This window comes from Antechinus flavipes, chromosome 4 (assembly GCF_016432865.1).
Source record: "Antechinus flavipes isolate AdamAnt ecotype Samford, QLD, Australia chromosome 4, AdamAnt_v2, whole genome shotgun sequence".
In the NCBI taxonomy this organism is placed as follows: domain Eukaryota; kingdom Metazoa; phylum Chordata; class Mammalia; order Dasyuromorphia; family Dasyuridae; genus Antechinus; species Antechinus flavipes.
Genome location: NC_067401.1, coordinates 62,682,354 through 62,701,644, shown reverse-complemented (window position 1 = coordinate 62,701,644; position 19,291 = coordinate 62,682,354). Strand labels below are relative to the sequence as shown.

General features: G+C 30.2%; 1 protein-coding gene across 4 annotated transcripts in view; it reads right to left on the bottom strand.

Annotated features, from left to right (window-relative positions):
• The window catches only part of COL11A1 (collagen type XI alpha 1 chain), a 264,657-nt gene that overhangs the window by 154,543 nt on the left and 90,823 nt on the right, over positions 1-19,291 (bottom strand). For 3 of the 4 annotated variants that reach the window (XM_051993218.1, XM_051993219.1, XM_051993220.1), the window contains 7 exons: positions 18,020-18,274; positions 17,243-17,305; positions 13,423-13,464; positions 12,379-12,441; positions 10,901-10,975; positions 7,495-7,578; positions 3,197-3,253 (listed from right to left, as the gene is read on the bottom strand). In XM_051993218.1, the coding sequence (XP_051849178.1) occupies positions 3,197-3,253; positions 7,495-7,578; positions 10,901-10,975; positions 12,379-12,441; positions 13,423-13,464; positions 17,243-17,305; positions 18,020-18,274 (639 nt within the window). The remainder of the gene's footprint in view (positions 1-3,196; positions 3,254-7,494; positions 7,579-10,900; positions 10,976-12,378; positions 12,442-13,422; positions 13,465-17,242; positions 17,306-18,019; positions 18,275-19,291) is intronic. The other variant, XM_051993221.1, reaches the window with a different exon arrangement.

Sequence of the window (19,291 nt, the reverse complement as noted above, 5' to 3'; positions counted from 1 at the left end):
AAACTTTTGAAAAATACTCTCTTTTTCCTATCAGAATGAGTCCCCATGAAGAAAATTTTATATATTTATATTATTGAAAAATTGCAAAACAATTCAAAAATAGAATAATTTCTTTAATTTTTTTTTAATTTTATAAAGTGAAGAAAAGCCCATTTAGTGTGGAAATGGCTTTTAAAAATTATACACAAATGTATAAGATTGTCCATATTCAAGTTGAAACTGAAGTTGATAATCATAATTATTTGATGTTGAATAAGCGATCTTAAAATATTTCTCTGGTTATCTAATCAATGTATTTTCAATGAAATAACATGCTGAATCAATGTAGAGCAGAGATGAAAACTATGCTAAATCAAAGAAACTGGATTTCTAGAGCCTCCTGGTGGATTCAGAGAAAAATTGCTGTTAGTGTAGCTATGATGAAATACTGCAGACAGCATCACAAATATTCCTCTACTGGAAATTACTAGTGATATGATCAAATTTTCAGGAAAGAACCCTTTCAATTAATTTTTATTATCAACCAAACTGATTTAGCATTAAATCAGACTGGTAATTGTTATACATCATTGCACTCAAGGTAATTATAGAAAACAGTTTACTTTTAATTAATCTCTTTTATTATACAACATGAAACAAACACCAACTATTTAACAAGAACATGAACTACTGTGCCAAAATTCTCATTCTAAAAGTTTCTGCATTCTCTTTCCAGTCATAGAATAGAGACCTGAATCCCTAGACTTCCAATTTAATTTGTTATAGAGAGTTCTAGCCATAGCAGTCTACTTTATCAGTAAGGAAACATAAAATGGAACGCGGTGAGAAAATTTAGATATTGATTTCTTATGAATAAAGCCAAAAAGAATTTAACTACTCAGAGTTCCATGTACCAATAAACTCACAAGTCTGCTTAAAAGTAATTATGAAAAGTAGAGAAAGCATGAAATCCCCCTTTCATTTTTTCCACTGAATATATCAGAATACATCTTCTTAGATTTTGCCTTTTTAGAAATTTTGATATGATCCCCACCTAATTACCAATAAATTAAAATTTAAAAGGAATAATGTTTTTAAATAATTTTAATTTGAATTAATTACATTAAAAGAGACAAAATTTCCTAATAATACACCATCTAAGTAATGTAAAAATTCTCAAGAATGTGCATCTCCAGGTAATTTTATGTCTTTATCAGTTACCACAAAGGAAACAAAATGTATTTTGCTTGAATCTAGCACCATTGGAAGAAGAAAGAAATTTTGATTTGAATTGAACTTTCGTTGGCTTTTTTCCTTCCATGTTTTTCACAATGTTTCAAGATTCTGTTAATTAAGCAGTAGAAATGCCACAAGACACTAGCTACTGTCTTAAAGAAAGTTTTTAAGTGATGTTACAAGACACTAATTACTATTTTAAAGAATGCAGGCTAGATTTTTTTATTTAAATAATTATTAAAATAATTTTCACAAAATATAAAATTTAGAACCTTATAATAAAGGATTACTGTTTCTATAAGACTGGGAACTATAATCTCTCTTTTTTTTTTCCTTTTCCATATTTTTATCACAATCTAGCAGAGTTCTAGCTACTCAATAAATACATAACACATTTCATCTAATTGATTTTAAGGTACAAAAATAGATTGTGTAGACCTCCATTGCACAGAGTAGTTATTTTAAAATGTATTTCCTATATTATCTGTTGGGCTTAAATTCTTAAATTTGTTATTCATAAGTCAATGGAAAAATTAGAAATAGCATGTTAAATTTTAACTTTGTAAATATTTAAGCAACTGCAAGGTTCATACTGTGATAGACATTTAAATCACATCATAATTTTTAAAATACATTATGTGAATGTGTTTTCTCATTTTTCTTTAAAAATGAAGATAATTTGTCAATCCAGTTAAATCAAACATGTAGACCAAATATTCTTTTCAAAGATAAATCAGTTTTCTTGATTAAATAAAGTATATTTATGCTACAAAAGAATTCATCTATCAACATCAAAGCAGATTAGTATTTCTTCTAAGATTAATCATTCAACAACTTGCTTAATTTTTTCTAAAGTGAACTTTTTTTTAGGCCTGAAATATATTTTCATCTTTTTCTTTGACTTAAAATTAAAATGTTTATTTAAGTTCATTAATAAATAGATCTTTTGTTTGTCATATTTTATGCTTATTTTCTAAGGAATAAAATGTTTTAAAAAACCTTAGTGGATTTTTTCCACTCAAAAATATAAACCTAGTTCTTCAATTATTCAACAAATTACATTTCAAGAATACTGTTATTTTAAGATCTTTTACTATACTATTTGTTGCCTTTAAGCCAGTTGGCATATAAAGAAGGAGAAAAATAAGCTTCTTCCCCATAAAGATCAACTTTTTCCTATATTATTTTAAGGGGAAACATTCTACAAGAACTGAAAAAGAAGTAATAAATTCTATCTAGAACTCAGATCATAGTAAATATCCAATCTTATTCCTCATCTACAAAAGTCTTATGTTAATATGCTATGTCATGGGACTGACCTTGGATTCTCAAAGTCTGTACCAAGAGAGCACACATTTGGATGGCTATTGCCAAGCTGGAAACACTTTATTATCTTCTGAGGTTTCTAGTCTAGCTAATTTCCAAGAATATTATCACCAAAAAGTTTATTTTCAGATGATGGATACTATTTGACACATTAGCCCATTCAATCATCTTCTAAGGCAGAGAAGGATATTAACCTATGTCAATTGAAGAACAAACTAACCCAATGAGATCACATATTCATAGAAGTATTGGAGAATGTATAAAATAATTAAATTTTTATGTATAGCTTCAAAATTTTTCAGTAACTCTGCTAACTAAATCAGATCCATGATAATTTATAAACATACCTTCAAAACTTAAAAATAACATTATCATTTCTTAGTTATTTAATCTTGCGATAAAGAATTCATTTACATTAAAGAGTAAATTGTTACAAAATGAAAGAAAATATTCTAAAAATATTTACTGTAAATTAAAGTCTGGCAGAGGTATCTGAGTACACACACACACACACACACACACACACACACACACACACATATATATACATACACATAATACACATACAATATGAAAGATCATTTTCTTGTAAGTGGCCGGTTAATGCTTAGTATTTAACACTATGGCATGGGGAAGGGGAGTAGGTATAACATACCACAGGACCTGGTCTTCCAGTTAGACCCATTGGGCCAGGTGGACCTCTGAGAGCAATCTGGAATCATATGGAAAGAATAAAATGAATAATTAATTCTTAAAAGAATATTCCAACAGTCAATAACTGATACAAATTATGCATAATTCACCCAACATAAGTAGCCCAATGCTATAAAAGTTGACAGTCTACCACCAACAAAGAACTATTTTCCCTAAGGATGACAAATGACCATATTGCTGCAATAAGTCATTTTGCATCCTATAATTTCAACTTGAATAAAGACCAAAGCCAGGACTCACATTAATGTAATTTAATTAAAAAGGAGGAAAAATCAATTTCCTCACAATTTCAAAACAATAAACAACTTAATGTAAATATAATTTTCTGTTATAAAGCTACTCTCATAAGACAGACTTTTCCATATGGTAATTTTCAGAGTAAATACAATTCAAATGGGTAAACTTGGCTTTTGCTAAATAATTATCTTATTTTTCTAAGAGTATGTTATTAGGATTATTAAAAAGCACACAACAAAAAATGAATCATGCTATTCTGGAGGTTTCAGGCAAATGCACATTTTCAAATTCTGCTCTAAATTTCTTAGGATTTAATATACAAGAAAATAAATTTGATTTCTGTGTGGAAAATATGTTAACTCTATGAAGCAACAGATATCCATGTTGAATATGTAACATATGAAATTGTCATTTTTAAAGCTATAACATATAAAAATATATGTTACAATGATATAGTTGTGGAGATTGAAATGATAGTGTATCCTAATGAGATTTTCAGTAGTGGTCAAACACATATCACATTCAGATGTCACATAAACAGAACTCATTAAAATATAAGGAGTACACTAAATCATTCAAGAAAGTTACAAAGACTACCAGATTTACCATAGCCCTGGTACTGACTTGCCCTATTAAAAAAAGACACTTCTAATTCTTAAATAGCCACAAAATAGGAATTATTATTCATGTCATCTCTTTTGTTGGAATATTAAGAACAATGACATGAAGAATGCAAAATTCTTTGAGAAAAATGAATGTATTACCTCTTTAAACAGATGAAGGAGCGAATAGAACATTGGATGTAGAATCAGAGAGATCTTAGTTTAAATCTAGTTTCAGACACTGTCTAACTATGTGCATCTGGTCAATTCTCTAAAATACTCTCCATTCATTATTACCATTTCCCTCATCATTTCCTCATCTATAAAATGAAGTTAATGATAGCACCAGATTCAGAGGGCTGCTGCAAGAATTAAATGAGATAGCATATACAATTGCTTCATAGGTTGTAAAATACAATATAAATGCTAGCTACTTTATTGTTGTTGTTAATTGTTACAGCAGATTCAATGCAACCTCTTTTTTATGGATAAATGATAGAAATTCTTGGGAAACAAAGTTAAATGTTTAAATCTTTCTACCTATCAATGATTTTTTTAGTAAAAAAAAATTAGTATAAAAAAAGTATTTTTATAGCCAATTTCCTTTCAGGCATATTTAGAAAACAAAGCATAACAATATTAAACAATATTTAATTATGGAGGGAATTTGGGGTCCTTCATAATCTCACTCCAACATATCTGCCCCAACTTATTTCATATTACTTACTTCCCTTAACATATCCTACATTCTGGCCCAAAGTATGCACTGGCCATCCCTTAATCTTTCCCTATCCTCTTCCACTTCTTCCCCTTTTCTTATGACATCTCCCTTGACCTTACCTCCAACTGTCCTTCAAGCTCAGGAATGCTATGATATTATATTAAACCAGGAAAAATATAATTTAGAAAGATTTAACAAAATAAATAAAAATATAACACAAATCATGTTTATATGGGGTTTTCTAAATCAAAATGCCACCCACCTTCAATATCTATCATTCCAAGCTGTTTCCTTCTTTTGAGAATTAGTTCAGGTGTCATGTTCTCTTATATCCTTTGCTGACCATTCTACAGAACTAACCTCTCTTTTCTTAAATTTCTATTTCCTCTGAATCTTCTCTTCATATGCATCTTACTTTTCTTTTTGAAACAATAATTTAACATTCTGCCTAAGATTTGTAAGTTCCTTTTTAGTAAGACCTGAATAATACTACAAAATAATTCTGATATATTGAAATTCTAATTTGCACAAATATATTTAACAAATGCTTAACAAATGCTTTTGAATATTTAAAGAGAAGCACAACAGATAAAATGCTAGACTTAGAATCAGGACATGAGCTTAAATTCTAATTGGACATGTATTAATTTTAAGAAAAACTATGAAGCATGCAGAAAGTACACAGAACTGAGAGTAAAGAAAACAAATAAACAAATCCCACTTTTGACACACACACCTACTATCTATCAGACTGTGTTTAAGTAAGCCTCTCTGGGTCTCAGTTTCCTTATCTGGAAAAGATATAACAATACAATAGTCCCTACTTTAAATGGTTTATGAGGATAAAGGAAGATAATATATAGAAAGCTGTTTTTCTACTTTCAATTGCTATAAAAATCTATTTTGTTTATTTTTAGCTATGATTTTCTGATCTATCAGCATCTCAATTTCTTCATCTGTAAATTAGAATTAATTACACCTCAATTATCTATTTCATAAGGATTTTATAAGAAAAAATACAATCTTTAAGATTGTTTTCACTGTCCCTCTTACCTAATAATAAGAGCTGGCATTTATATAGTATTCTAAAGTAGCAAAACACTTTACTTATTTTTAATATGACATTAATTCTGAGAAGCAGATAATTATCCCCATCTTACAGATAAGGAAACTGATGCTAAGGATTCAAAGTTATTTTCCCAGAGTTACATAGCTAGTAAATATTTGATTCAGGAATGTAACTGTGACCTTCTTGATTTCAAGTCTAATATCTTATCTACAGTTATAACCTTTGACCTAAAGCAAGTTGTATGTAGAAAAATACTATTAAGATGGCATTTGAATTTTGTCCTTTCACATTTTATTGAGATTGGAGTAATAAACAAAATATCATCTAAAACACATATTTTACAAATCTGTAGCTGATAAGAGATTTTATCTGGGAATATCTAAAGAGGATATAATATCCAGATAACTTTAACAGGCCTCTAGACTGTATAGTCTCAAATTTGGTATCCAATGTGTTATAAAGCCCATATACTATATTTTCTGGGGTAATATATTTTAATTAATAGTGGCTAAGTTTTAATCATTTAGTTTTATGAGCTACTTAATACTATCGAGCACAGAACTAATGAGGCCATAGAAAAGGGAATGATCTAAATATATGTTACTTTGAGGAAAAATCTACTTCTTCAATTTGCACCTCTATACAGAGAATGTTCTTAGATTAATTTGATTTTGAATTTTCATTATTTAAACTATTACCTCCCTCAAAAAGAGGTGAAGAGATTAAAATACATTTCTATTTTTATCTCAGTTTTGGTAAAATATTTAGAAGTCTCTGCACTAGAAGAGCCCTATACTATTGAAATCAGTGGTCCAGTCCCATTCTAAGTCATCCTTTCAGGAGTCATTTGATGGAAGGTTTTCTGTCATCAATGAAATCACAGGTCTTTGCTGTATTGATATATTCAGAGCTCATCTCATATTTTGTTCATTAATGTGGCGTCTAACTGACTAGGCTTTTCATTCTTTTCCTGCCATTATATTTGAATTTTTTGAGTATCATGTAACAGAAGAGAATTTGAAATTTTGGTATTCTCATGAAGTTATTTCAGGAACATATGACTCTTCATGACCCTCCTTGGGGTTTTCTTGACAAAAATATTGAAGTGGTTTGCTGTTTCCTGCTCTAGCTCATTTTACAAATGAGGAAACTGAGACAAAAAGGGTTAAGTGAGTTGCTCACAATAATATAACTGGCATGTCTGAGACTGGATTTGAACTTAGAAAGAGAAGTCTTCCTGAGACTCTAGGTCCATATATTGACTGCATCATCTAGCTGCCTTTCAGAAGTTTATATTGTATACATATATTGTATTTAACTTATACTTTAACATATTTAACATGTATTGGTCAACCTGCCACCTGGGGGAAGGGGTGAGGTGAAGGAGGTAAACAGTTGGAACAGAAGGATTTGCAACTGTCAATGCTGAAAAATTGCCTATGCATATATTTGTAAATAAAAAGCTATAATAAAAATAAATAAATAAATAAATGAAATGAAAAACAGAAAAGGAAAAAAAAAAGAAGTTTACATAGAATTTTTCTCCTGATATGACTTTTAGGAAATTAAAGCAAAGTAAAAACAAAACAAAACAAAACCTGAATTCTTACCCGAGCTTGCTGAAGTATAGCTTGAGCCTGAGCTTCTTGAGCAGAAATAGTTGGTCCTTTAGAACCATCTCCACCATAGCGAAACTATAGATATTAGAAAAGGGAAAAATAAGTTATTAAAATTAATTTATATATGTCCTGTTGAACATAACTCCCAAGAAACTACATGAAAAGGATAAAGCATTGACTTTGTTTGTTCTAAGCAGACATCACTAAGCAAGTGCTCAAATTGGTTATTTATATTCACGTTTGCCTTCTAACATCCCTGGTTTCCTTTACAAAACTCAAATAAAAGTGATAAAGACATCTTTAGCAGTCCCCTATAAATTGGAGGCAATTGGAGGCAATCTCAGAGAAATGGCATGACTTTTTTGGGATGACAAACAAGTCATGCCATTTCTCTGAGATTGCCTCCAATTTATCCTGTATGTATCTCTTTTGTGTATACACACACACACACACACACACACACACACATACACACACACAGCATTCTTTTTCCTCATTAGAATATGAGTTTTTTGAGGGTAGAGACATTTTTTGTCCTTTTTTTTTTTTTGGCATTCCAAGTGTTTAGTACAGTGTCTTATACACTGTAAGCACTTAATAAATACTCCATAACTAACTCAATTAACATCTAACTGCAGAGCAAAGTTTAAAACAAACTATATGCATAGGTGATAAACACTTTAATTGTAATTCCATACATACCACAAACCTGGCATCATACAATCACCATGAATACTTTCTTGGACCCATAATCTTCCATTTGTACAGTCTTGAGCAACCCTTTGTTATAATTTTTAATGCATTTGTCATATATCATGTATTATAACTACTTTTCTCTTCATCTTCTTTATTTACTAAGTTATAATTCCATAAAGGTAGGGACTATGTTTTAGTTGCTCTTAGTATCTCTCCTACTGCCTAGCATTGTCTTTTAAATTAATGCTGTCAAATTCAAATGGAAACATGCCCCTAAGTATTAAATATTAACTTAGAAAAATATTAAATAACTTTATAATTGTGTTTTTATTTATTTTGTTACACATTTTTATTACATTTTAATCTAATTCAGCTCCACTTGGGAATTGACTACACTTAATAAATGTTTGTTGTCTTATGTCATCAGTAGACTATAAAGATAATTAGCCAAGGTTTTCCTGTGCTCTGGAAAGAGCTTGGAAAGGGTATGGTTTATTCTTGTTTGATGTTCAGTTCTTTTCATTCATGTCTGACTCTGGCCCTATTTGGGGTTTTCTTGGCAGAGATACTGAAGTAGTTTGCCATTTCCTTCCCTAGGTCATTTTACAGATGAGAAAACTTAGGGAAACAGAATTGAGTGTTCAAGAGCTTCAAGGGAGATATGAATTCACATATCTTATACTAAATCCTGAAATCTCCCAAACGTGGAACTCCAATGAGTAAAGATGTGAACACAAGCATTGTATCAATTAGTTCTACTTAGTACCTTGTTTCAGGTTCTGGCCCATAACATTTTTTGCAAGGATATGGAACCATGCTAAATTAGATAATTATTTCTCTATCAACTCTAATGACTTTACAGTTTGTAAATATTCCAACACTATCCCAAGGTCACAAAGCTAGTAAGTGCATGAGAATAGAAAGTTAATCTTCCTGATTTCAAGCCCGGCATTCCATATACCCAGCTGCTTCACTGATTTAATTATAAACCATATAGTGTCTGTTAAGGGTAAGATTCTCAAATTACCATGAATACAGAGTTTGAATGCCTTCTATATAGTGATCTTAGAGAAGTTTATTTACCTCACCGGTAACATTGATAGTAGAACAACTGCTAGATTTGATATCTGTAGTGTGCTTTTTAGAGGCCCCAAGTTGGGGTGCCAAAATATATTATGCTTTCTAGAGTCCTCACGCTGGGAGACCAAAATATACCATCCAGATTAGTTCTCTGGAGGATCTTGGGACTAGCCCAAGTCCTTGGTCTTAGTGGAAAAGTGAAGAAGGTAGGAACCCACAAGAATAGTCAAAGATGGAGTCCATCCATTTAAAGTCCTCTCATCCCTTAAATACCTTAGTATGATTACATCATTACAGCACACTGAACATGTGCCAACTAGAGAACCATTATATCACCACATCACACTGTGCAAGTGCTAACTATAAGCACTCCACTATTGATATGTAAATGGCTCTCTTTACTGAAAGTATCCCTTGCTTCAAGTAGAACACAGATTGTCGCACCCTCCTTGACTTCTCAGGAAGGATGAGAGATATTAGCAAAGATGGGGAGCCAAACCATACATTGTAAGCAGGTTCCCATTGGGCTGAAGGGTCTTATACCATACCCAGAATTCCCCCACTATCTGCAGCCCTCTATAGATATCAAAAGAAGATATTTAAAAACTGGCTCTGATAGTGTCTACTGTGTGAATCTGGAGAAGTAACTTCTCTGTGTTTCCTCATCTATCACAAGGATATGTCCAAATGCCTTCAATAGTACTAAAGTTTAGTCCTCTAAAAATCAAGAAATGTGCCAATCTCAACCTTTCCCATTATCAGGCATTATTGGAATGTGCTGAATAAGTCAAGTAATTACTTTAAAATTACTTTAAAAGATCAATCACCCCTTAATTTATTTATTACCTAAGTTGTCCATACACAGAATTTTGTAACCTTAATGACATACTCGTAACCTTAATAGGATGATCTACAGCACATTAAATTAACTGTAAAGAGAAAAGAAAAACTGAATGTACTATAGAACCTGACTTTTACTTTTTGCTAGCCTTTGAACCTTCAAGTAAGTGTTTATTCTTTGTGGAATTATATTTACAGCATATTCTCTATAATCTTGTTACTAAATAAATTTGGTAGGACACCAATAAGGTTATGAAACTTTGAAAACAAGGTCATGAATAATACAAAGAAAAATGGGCACTCAGTAATATTTTTAATGTTACTTATGAGAAGCAACACTTATGTAGATGGGAGAGATAAGAGAAAATAAATCCATTTAGAGTGTTGAATCAAAAATTAGATTACATAAATAGGTTATCAGATTTTTGTCCAAGTAAGACATTTAAAAAAGTTTCATTGATTTGTTAACATTTTGCCCAACTTTTGAAGTTTCATTTTTTTCTCCCCTTAATTTGGAGACTTGAACTTAAAAAACATGATTGATACATTTTGTTTTAACATTATAAACATTTCCAGATTTCAAGAGAGTTCTTTTGTAGCAAAGTAAAATAAGCAAAATTAACAAAAGAGTGAGTGATCTTATCTGAAAGTATATACAATATTACAGAATTATGACTCCCAAATACTATTTTTAAAATATTTAATTAACAAAAACTTTTAAAATTGTTCTACCATAACATATAGTATCAACAACTTGACAACTATATATAAAAATACTTACTGGTAACATTAACATGGTACCAGGAGGGCCAGGTAAACCATCAGCTCCTGGTAAACCAGGACGTCCAGCTGGGCCCTAGGTATGAAAATGATTATCATTAAAAATTCATCAAGATTCATTAAATGCAAAATATCATGTTATGATATAATGTTGGATTAGATAACTGGCTTGTTTTACTATTCCCTCATTAATTCCATCCTAATTGGTAAAGCATACTTAGAACTGGATATATAATTTTTCTTATAATCATAGATGGTTTTAATAATGGTAAGAGATGTAATGGTACACAAGAATAAATATTTATTAAATCAGTGCCCTAGGCACTTATTCAGTTGTAAACTACATAAACTGAGAGATTATGCACATCCTTTTGAGAATGATCTTCAAATTTATGACCAATTAAATTGGGAAAAGTAGATGAATCAAGTTCATGACTTTGAGATGGACCTAAAATAAATAATAAGTTTGATTTCAAAGTAATATCAATTTTAAGATTTTACAATTTGGTATTCTAGTCCATGTAGATAATTCCTGAAAATGTAAAAGCATAAATATATAAGTAGGAATTTTCAAGACATAAGTTTTATGAGTGGATCTCATGTATGCATTAATACAACATAAACTATTCCAAAATGAGAGAGTGGCCATGCCTTCAGACTAAACAAAAGAGAACATAATAAAATCAATCTGGTTTGAATCTTTAGCCAAGGTGCTTATATTTAACCCCAATGAAAGGGGGGGGACATAAAAAAATACAAGTTGTTAAAATAATCAAACTGAATATAACTCTTTTTTAAAAAGCTCTATTTATACCCTTTAATACTAATTTTTTTAATAAATGAACTTGATCCAAATATTTTTCTCTTGCAGATACAAATGTTAATTTATTTGAAAAAACCTAAACACTCCAGCATTGAATTACTTTCAAATTATTTCAAAATTAAATTATTAAAAATAACTATTTTTTGAAAAGGAATTTGACTGCCTTACTACAAGCACAAATCAGGATAAATTTTAGGGCAGAAGCCTGAAGAACTCAGATTTTGCTTCAATGTTGTGTTTCCCCATTAAAGGAAGGCTAAATGATCACTTATTAGGAATGTTACAAATGGCATTCATGCTTTGAGTAGGGGTTGGATTAGATGGTTTCTGAGGTCTCTTCCTAATTCAGTTGTCCTCTGAGGGCTGAATCTATGATGGTTTATTTTGGGGTAGGTAAGTGTTTAAATATTTAGTATTAGGTTTTCATGTAGTTGTCATCACATAAGCACTGAAATTAACTAGGAATAAAAGTAATTTAAGTAATGGTCCTGAGATAAGTGAAATCTTTTCATTTTTAATTTATACTTAAAGATAAATTACAATTTCTTGATATTCAGTAAATAAACTCATTTCTTCTATACAATACATGTGAAATCTTTCAAATGAATTTTACTTCATCTGGCATTTACTGGACATTATTGAAGAAAACAACTTACCCTTTCACCAGGATCACCAGGAGGTCCAGTGGGGCCTTGCAGACCAGGAGGACCCATGAGACCCTATGAAGAAATAAATTAAATTTTAAGCCCAATGTCTTATTGCTAGTATCATCAATATTTATAAGAATATTCTTACTAAAAATTTAATTTCATAAGTATGCCTATATATCTATGTATCAATGAGTTATTATTACTATTATTAATTATTTTTCCAAGGAGATACTCTGAAAAAGAAAAAAGCTATTCCAATGAAAACTTTATTATTTACTATTACATGAGTGAATAGAAAGGTGAAACCAACAGAAGACAAAGAATCAGCAAAGAGTTGAAACAGAATTCTTTTGGTGACTCTGAATAGTTGTTTGACCATGATCAAGTCATTTTATCATGAGTAGTTATTTTTATAAATATGCATATATAGCACAACAATACTGTAGGTATTCTAATTTTACATATGAGAAATAGTGGTAGTGTGGCACAGTAGAAAGACACTCAAAATCAAAAACATCTCAGTTCAAGTTTGCTCCATATCTTCCACCCATACTGAATTTGTGATTTATAATTTCATTGGTATAGGGAATTTCTAATAAGAAAAAAACCCTTTTGTGACATTCAAAGACATTCTGTGAAACATATTGCTATAAGAATCAAATAAGATAATTATGAAAAGTACATTATAGTCTTCCAAATGTTATATGTCACCTAATTTTAATTTTTAAAAATTTCCATTACATCATTCAGATAACTGAATGATGTAATGGCAATTTTTTTTAAAAAAGAAGTAAAACTTATTTCCCTGTATATCAAGATAATAAAATAATTCAGAGCAGCAGAAACAAAAACAGAAGTGTCTTACTTATAGAAGCAGCACATACATCCTTATAATTGTTGTTGTAATGATCACTTAAAATGAATATTTTAATTAACTAAGGAAAACATTTAAAATGTATTAATTTAAAGACAAGTTTAAGCAACTAATTTATCTAGACAAAATATAAAAGAAAATAGTTTAAAAAACAGAATTTTGAAATATTCACATACAGCAGGTCCAGCAGGTCCTGGTGGCCCTTCAATAAGCATCCCCTATATTTAAAAACAAATGACATAGTAATTATCTTTGAAAGAATCCAAAAAATCATACAAATCTTTGACTTGACTCTTGAAAACAGGGGAGTTTTGTTTCTTTGTTTTTCTCACAGTGCCTCACATTTTTTTTAAACACAAATAGCTAAAAATCATCACTGATTGATTTCAAATCAACAAGTATTTTAAAAATTCCTATCATGATCTAGGTACTAATTGACAATTGAAACACAAAGATACAAAGAAAATCTTGCTTGAAATTAAAAAGTGGAAATAATATGCATACATTTTAACATTACAAACATAAAGTCATTTTGAGGAAGGACAATGCTATCAACTGAAGTAAAGTCTCACGAGATGCTTTCCTCTATAAGAATTTAAATATCATTTCCTGAGCTGAGCTTAAAAAAAAAAAAAAAGCAGCCATAGTGAAGATTGGTGGAAGCCCATAGAGTGGCATATAATTAAGAGACAGAGTGAACATTCATTCTAACTTTGTTTTCTATGTGTTTGCTGATGGAAGAAGTTTAATCTGTCTACAACAAAGGCTGTGAAAATTCAGTCTGTCTAGAACAAAAAGCTATATTAAAAGGAATAAGGAAAATTCATTCCAGAAAAAAAGAGCTGGAGCTAGATAATGGGCTCAATAATTTGATAAACTATAGGATTTTACACTCTTTTTTCTACATTAAATTACATATCATTCTCACTAGCAAACTTTTTTTTTGGCATCTATTATGAGTAAGACACTGATCAGTATTAGGATTAGTAAAAGATCTAAATATCTTTTAAATAAAAGTTAAATCTCAGAATAGAATTGAGGGAGTTAGGAAATGTATGTGTATTAGAATCAATTTTAAGTATAATTTATTTTAAGTATAATTACTAATATTAGAACTTGTTTCAAATGAATGACCTTCACCAATAAATAATACAAGAATTCCAAAGGAAGAGAAAATAATTGTGGACTGCAGTGGTCAAGGATGTAGAATTTAAATTCATCTTTGAATTAAATGTAAGACAGAATAATCAGAAAGGATGAGCAGAGTAGCTTAGATGAGCCATTGTCCCCAAAATGGAGTTCTTACTATGCATCTGATTTGTGTGAAAAAAAGGCAATCTGACATTTAAAAATTTCCCTTAGTTTAAAATTTATTTTAATTTAAAAAAAAAACAAAGTCCATGATTGAGCAAGAGTGACTACATCATAATTTGGATATCTTTCATCAAATCTTTCATCCAATCTTAGCAGACTTCATTAATAATTATTAATTAATGACTCTGGATTTTCAAAAAATAGCAATGAGGAATTCCAGAAATATTTAATAAACTCCTAACAACATAATTCTTTTTTTCCCACACATTCTTCAGTTATGAACCATTTCATTTAGTTCTTTAATTCTAAAATTTATTTCAGGATTTTAATTTCTAAAATAATAAAGAATATACATATTATTTAGTTATTGTGGCCCTGTGGGAAACAGAGACATATATTTTTGGATGATATGACATGAAACTAGAATAATACTTTTAAACCAGAATCTGGAGTTCTAAGGAACAAAATTGGAATGATAATAAACAAAGAAGGAAACAGGAATAACTTTAGACATCAGAAATAGAAATACTGGTTTTTAGGAAAGCTATCAAAACTAATTGAAAATATGCTTGCCTAGCTCAGAAGCAAAAAAATTTCTATTACAAGAAGATATTATAAATTTTGCATAGTTTAAGTAGGCTAGAAATTACCTAACTTAAATGATTTCCTAAAAAAAAATTTCAGATGAAATAGTGATCTCAAAATGTCTACCTCCTTGAGTTGATTAAACAAAAGAAAAGCTAAGATTAAAAAAGATGGTTTTTCCAATCTTTATTTAGTTGGAAATAAAATGAAGTAACAATTGCAGGCTTTTAATTGTGATTTTTTTAAATGCTAAATTCATTTTAAAAACCTTCAATAGTTTGTAGGAAGACTCTGGCCTATCACTCCATATCCTTTTTACACATGTCACATATGATCAGCAATAACAAACATTATTTCCATGCCATCATTGGAATATGTGCTATGAACATAGCAACACATCCAACTTTAAGTTTTCCTAGTTGCCACACACACCACACTGTGGTCATAGAAACAATATTCTACCTTCAGAAAAGAAAGGATTGTTTGTCCCTAAGTTTGAGAAACAGGAGAAAGCTCATCAAAAGTTCCTTTGCCATGAATGAAGCTGCCATTTTACATAAAGCAGTCATTTCTAATAAGGTTACCTGACTTTTCAATTGCCCAAGAAGCTCTACACTTGTGTTGTTGGATTTAGCTGACTGTTATTCAGAGATGATTTTAAGAGAATACACTTCATCACTGTAGATTCTCAAAAGGGAGTCGAATAATCCTGATGTCTCAAAACACGTATAATGATTTTAATATCAGGACCCTGGATTTTAGTGCTGGTTTTGTCTCTAATTAATTTGGATGAAGTATTCTACTTCTCTCGTTCTCAATTAATAAGTATTTTCAAATTCTAAAAATTCTCTCACTCTATGCCTCTCCCTCTTTTCTCCTCCCCCTCTCTTCTTCCCTTATTTCCCCTTCCCCTTCCCTTCATTTTCCTTTCCTTCCCTTCCTTTTCCTCCTTTCCTCCCTTTTTTCCTCCCTCCCTCCCGCCTTTCCTCCTTCTCTCTCTCTCTCTCTCTCTCTCTCTCTCTCTCTCTCTCTCTCTCTCTCTCTCTTTCACCTTTTCTCTCCTCTCCTCAGTAAGATCATACAGTCAGCAGCCAAAGGTAGGATTTGGAACAATAGGTAACTCTTTGTGCAGAGTTTGGCTCCCTATTCACTCCAACACATTCCCTCATGATTTAAAATCTCTCTAGTATGATATAACAGAAAGAGCACTGGTTCAATAATCAGGAGATAGAGGCTCAGCTCTGCTGCTTACTGAACACATGAATTGGGATGTCAATTAATCTCCCTGAGCCTCATGATACAGCAGAATAATTATTGGTTCTGAAGACTGAGGACCTTGATTTAAGTCTCATCTCTGATTTTTACTTCTATGTCACGTCACTTTATCTGCCTGAACTTCAGTTTATCCTTATGTAGAATGAAGGTTTTTGAACTAGATGATTTTTAAGGTTCCTTCCAGCACTACATCTATGATCCCAGGAGCTTTTTCATGAGCTAAAAATAAAAACAAATCTCTACAGCTTCCTCCCTATCTTAATCTCAAATTTGTTGGCATAAGTGAGGAACTTTCTCCCATGACATTAACTAGCTGAATAACCAAACTGGACATTATGACTTTAAGCTCTACAGAAGTAGCATTTATGCCAGAAAATTTTTAGATGAGAATTTTCCTTTTTCACAAAGGCAGAAAACATGTAGCCCTTTGATTCTGTAGGTAGAACAGTATATCCATGTCTGTGGTACATTGGGGGCCAAATAAGGAGGTTTAAGAAATTTGAAGCTGAAGGAGATTCTAAGGTCATCATATATAACTATATAGCTATGAAACCATTTTACACAATTATATCATCCCAATTATATAATCAGAGAATCACAAAATTTGTTAGCAACTACATAGGCTTAAGATTTTGGTTTTCATTGTTGATATATAGAGTTTCTATATCACTATGATCTATCAATTGGAAACATCATAAATTAAGAATACTTTACACAATAGTATTTTAAATATGATCAGTTAAGTATAATTTCAAATTATACATAATTATCACCTAAAAACACAATCACTTTAAACTTAAATATATCCTTATAAATACTCACCGGTTCAACCACAGCTGGTTCTCCTTTCTGTCCCTTTTCCCCATAGGCACCATGGCCATGTATCTGTCCAGAAAACAATTAAATAAAGTTTAAATGTTTGATTATACATAACAGTTTGCCATTAAAATTGACTACATTGACTTTTAGATTTTTTTTAAAAGGAATATATTATGTATCATTTTAGGAGAAATCACTAGTTTAGATAGACAAAACAAATGTGAGCAAAATTTTTATTGAATCCAGAAATGATATTGAATTACTGGGTCCATCAAAATACATTGCCGTAACCTTGTGAATCTAACATAGCATTTCAATAGATAAAAAACAATTATTAAAGTATTAAAATAAAACAGTGATATGTAAAGTTAACATATGGTAAATTGACACTACAATTTTAATTTATGAACTGTGAAGATACATTGATAACATTTCTAGTCATGTTTATATTAATTATATAATTATATATTATGACATAATCATATTATATAATATGTAAATTTATTATATAATTATATAAATTGACTTTTAACATTAATTCAGAACTCTTTAATTGTTTAAATGAACTTTTCCATAAGAGAAGGAGATTTTCTTGTAATCATACTTATGCAGAAAATCATGTTTTCCTTGGGGTTTTGTTTAGGTTTATACTCATAATCCTCTTGGGAAACAAAAAAAGTTAATATTTAAAGACCAAAAGAATAATAAGACCAACATGAAAAAAAAACTTAAAAACAACACAAACAAAAAAACATTCACTTTGTCCTAATACCAACTTACGCTTGTTTCTGTAATATCAGTTTCAGCTGGTACACCTGGACCAAATTCTTCATTAGTGGGATTGGTGGGTTTATCTTCATATTCCTTATATTCATAAAAATCATATTCTCCTAAATCTCCATCTACCAGAAGATCAGAATCCCTGCCGTCTACTCCTTTGCTTTCATACTGGTTATCCTCGACTTTTTTTCTCTGGGAATCATAATCCTCTCCAGTTATGTATTCTTCAGTAAATACTTCTTCAACTGGATCTTGCTATTTATTCAAGTAGTAAAGGATTGGAGAACATGAGGGTTATTGTTAGTAAAGCAATTAAAGCATTTGTTGATACTAGATGGCAGTATGTCATAAGAAGCCAGGTCAGTAGTATTGTAGTATTTTTTTTTTTTTTTTTGGTACCTGAAGGCCTAGAAAACTTAGCCTTTCAGGAAAATTTAAATGTATTTCAATAAATTGAAGGAAATACTGATTTCAAATTGTTTACTTTTTTAGGGTGCTTTGCAAATATCTCACATGAAGTTAAACATGTATATTTGCCAGTTCAGTTGAAAACTGCCATTGTTAGTCAGCTCAGTTTCATATGTTCAACAAAGTTGAACAAGCAAAAATGAAAATAAAACATGAAAACATATACACAATACTACATTTAAAAAATTCTCATATAACATTTTTAAGGAGTGCAATAGTTTCATTGATAGGCTTAGTAATTTTTACTATTGTCAACAACATCCAATGCAAGGTTAAATATTTCAACTTTCACAAATATAATAAAATATTATATATATCTATGTATAATATTTTATATATTTACAATGATTTTGCAGAACATTTAGTAAATTGAATAATGTGAATCCTCAAAATGAGGTTTTTATTTGGAGGATGAAAAGGAAGTGAAATTCAAAATGAATTCTGCAAAATTTATTGGAAAATAAGTTGAAAACTTTTGTATATTTATATAACCTTTGCATCTTCTAGTTGCTTATTCAAGAAATAGTGAAACACAAAGCAGTGATTTAAAGATACTAATTCTTTCAACAGTATCTTATCTGAGATGTACAGAAGCAAAATACAAAGATATATTCCATCTTAAAGTCATAAACAAACCTTAATAAAGGAAATAGCAGCTATTATGAAACTATTTTATTGAAATAAAGTACTGTTGTTTTCACTCAATCATATGGTTTTATCCTATTGTATTATGAATATTGTGAATTAGATATCATGACAACACTGAATAATTTCTTTTTAAATTTGGCATAAAATTATGTCAGT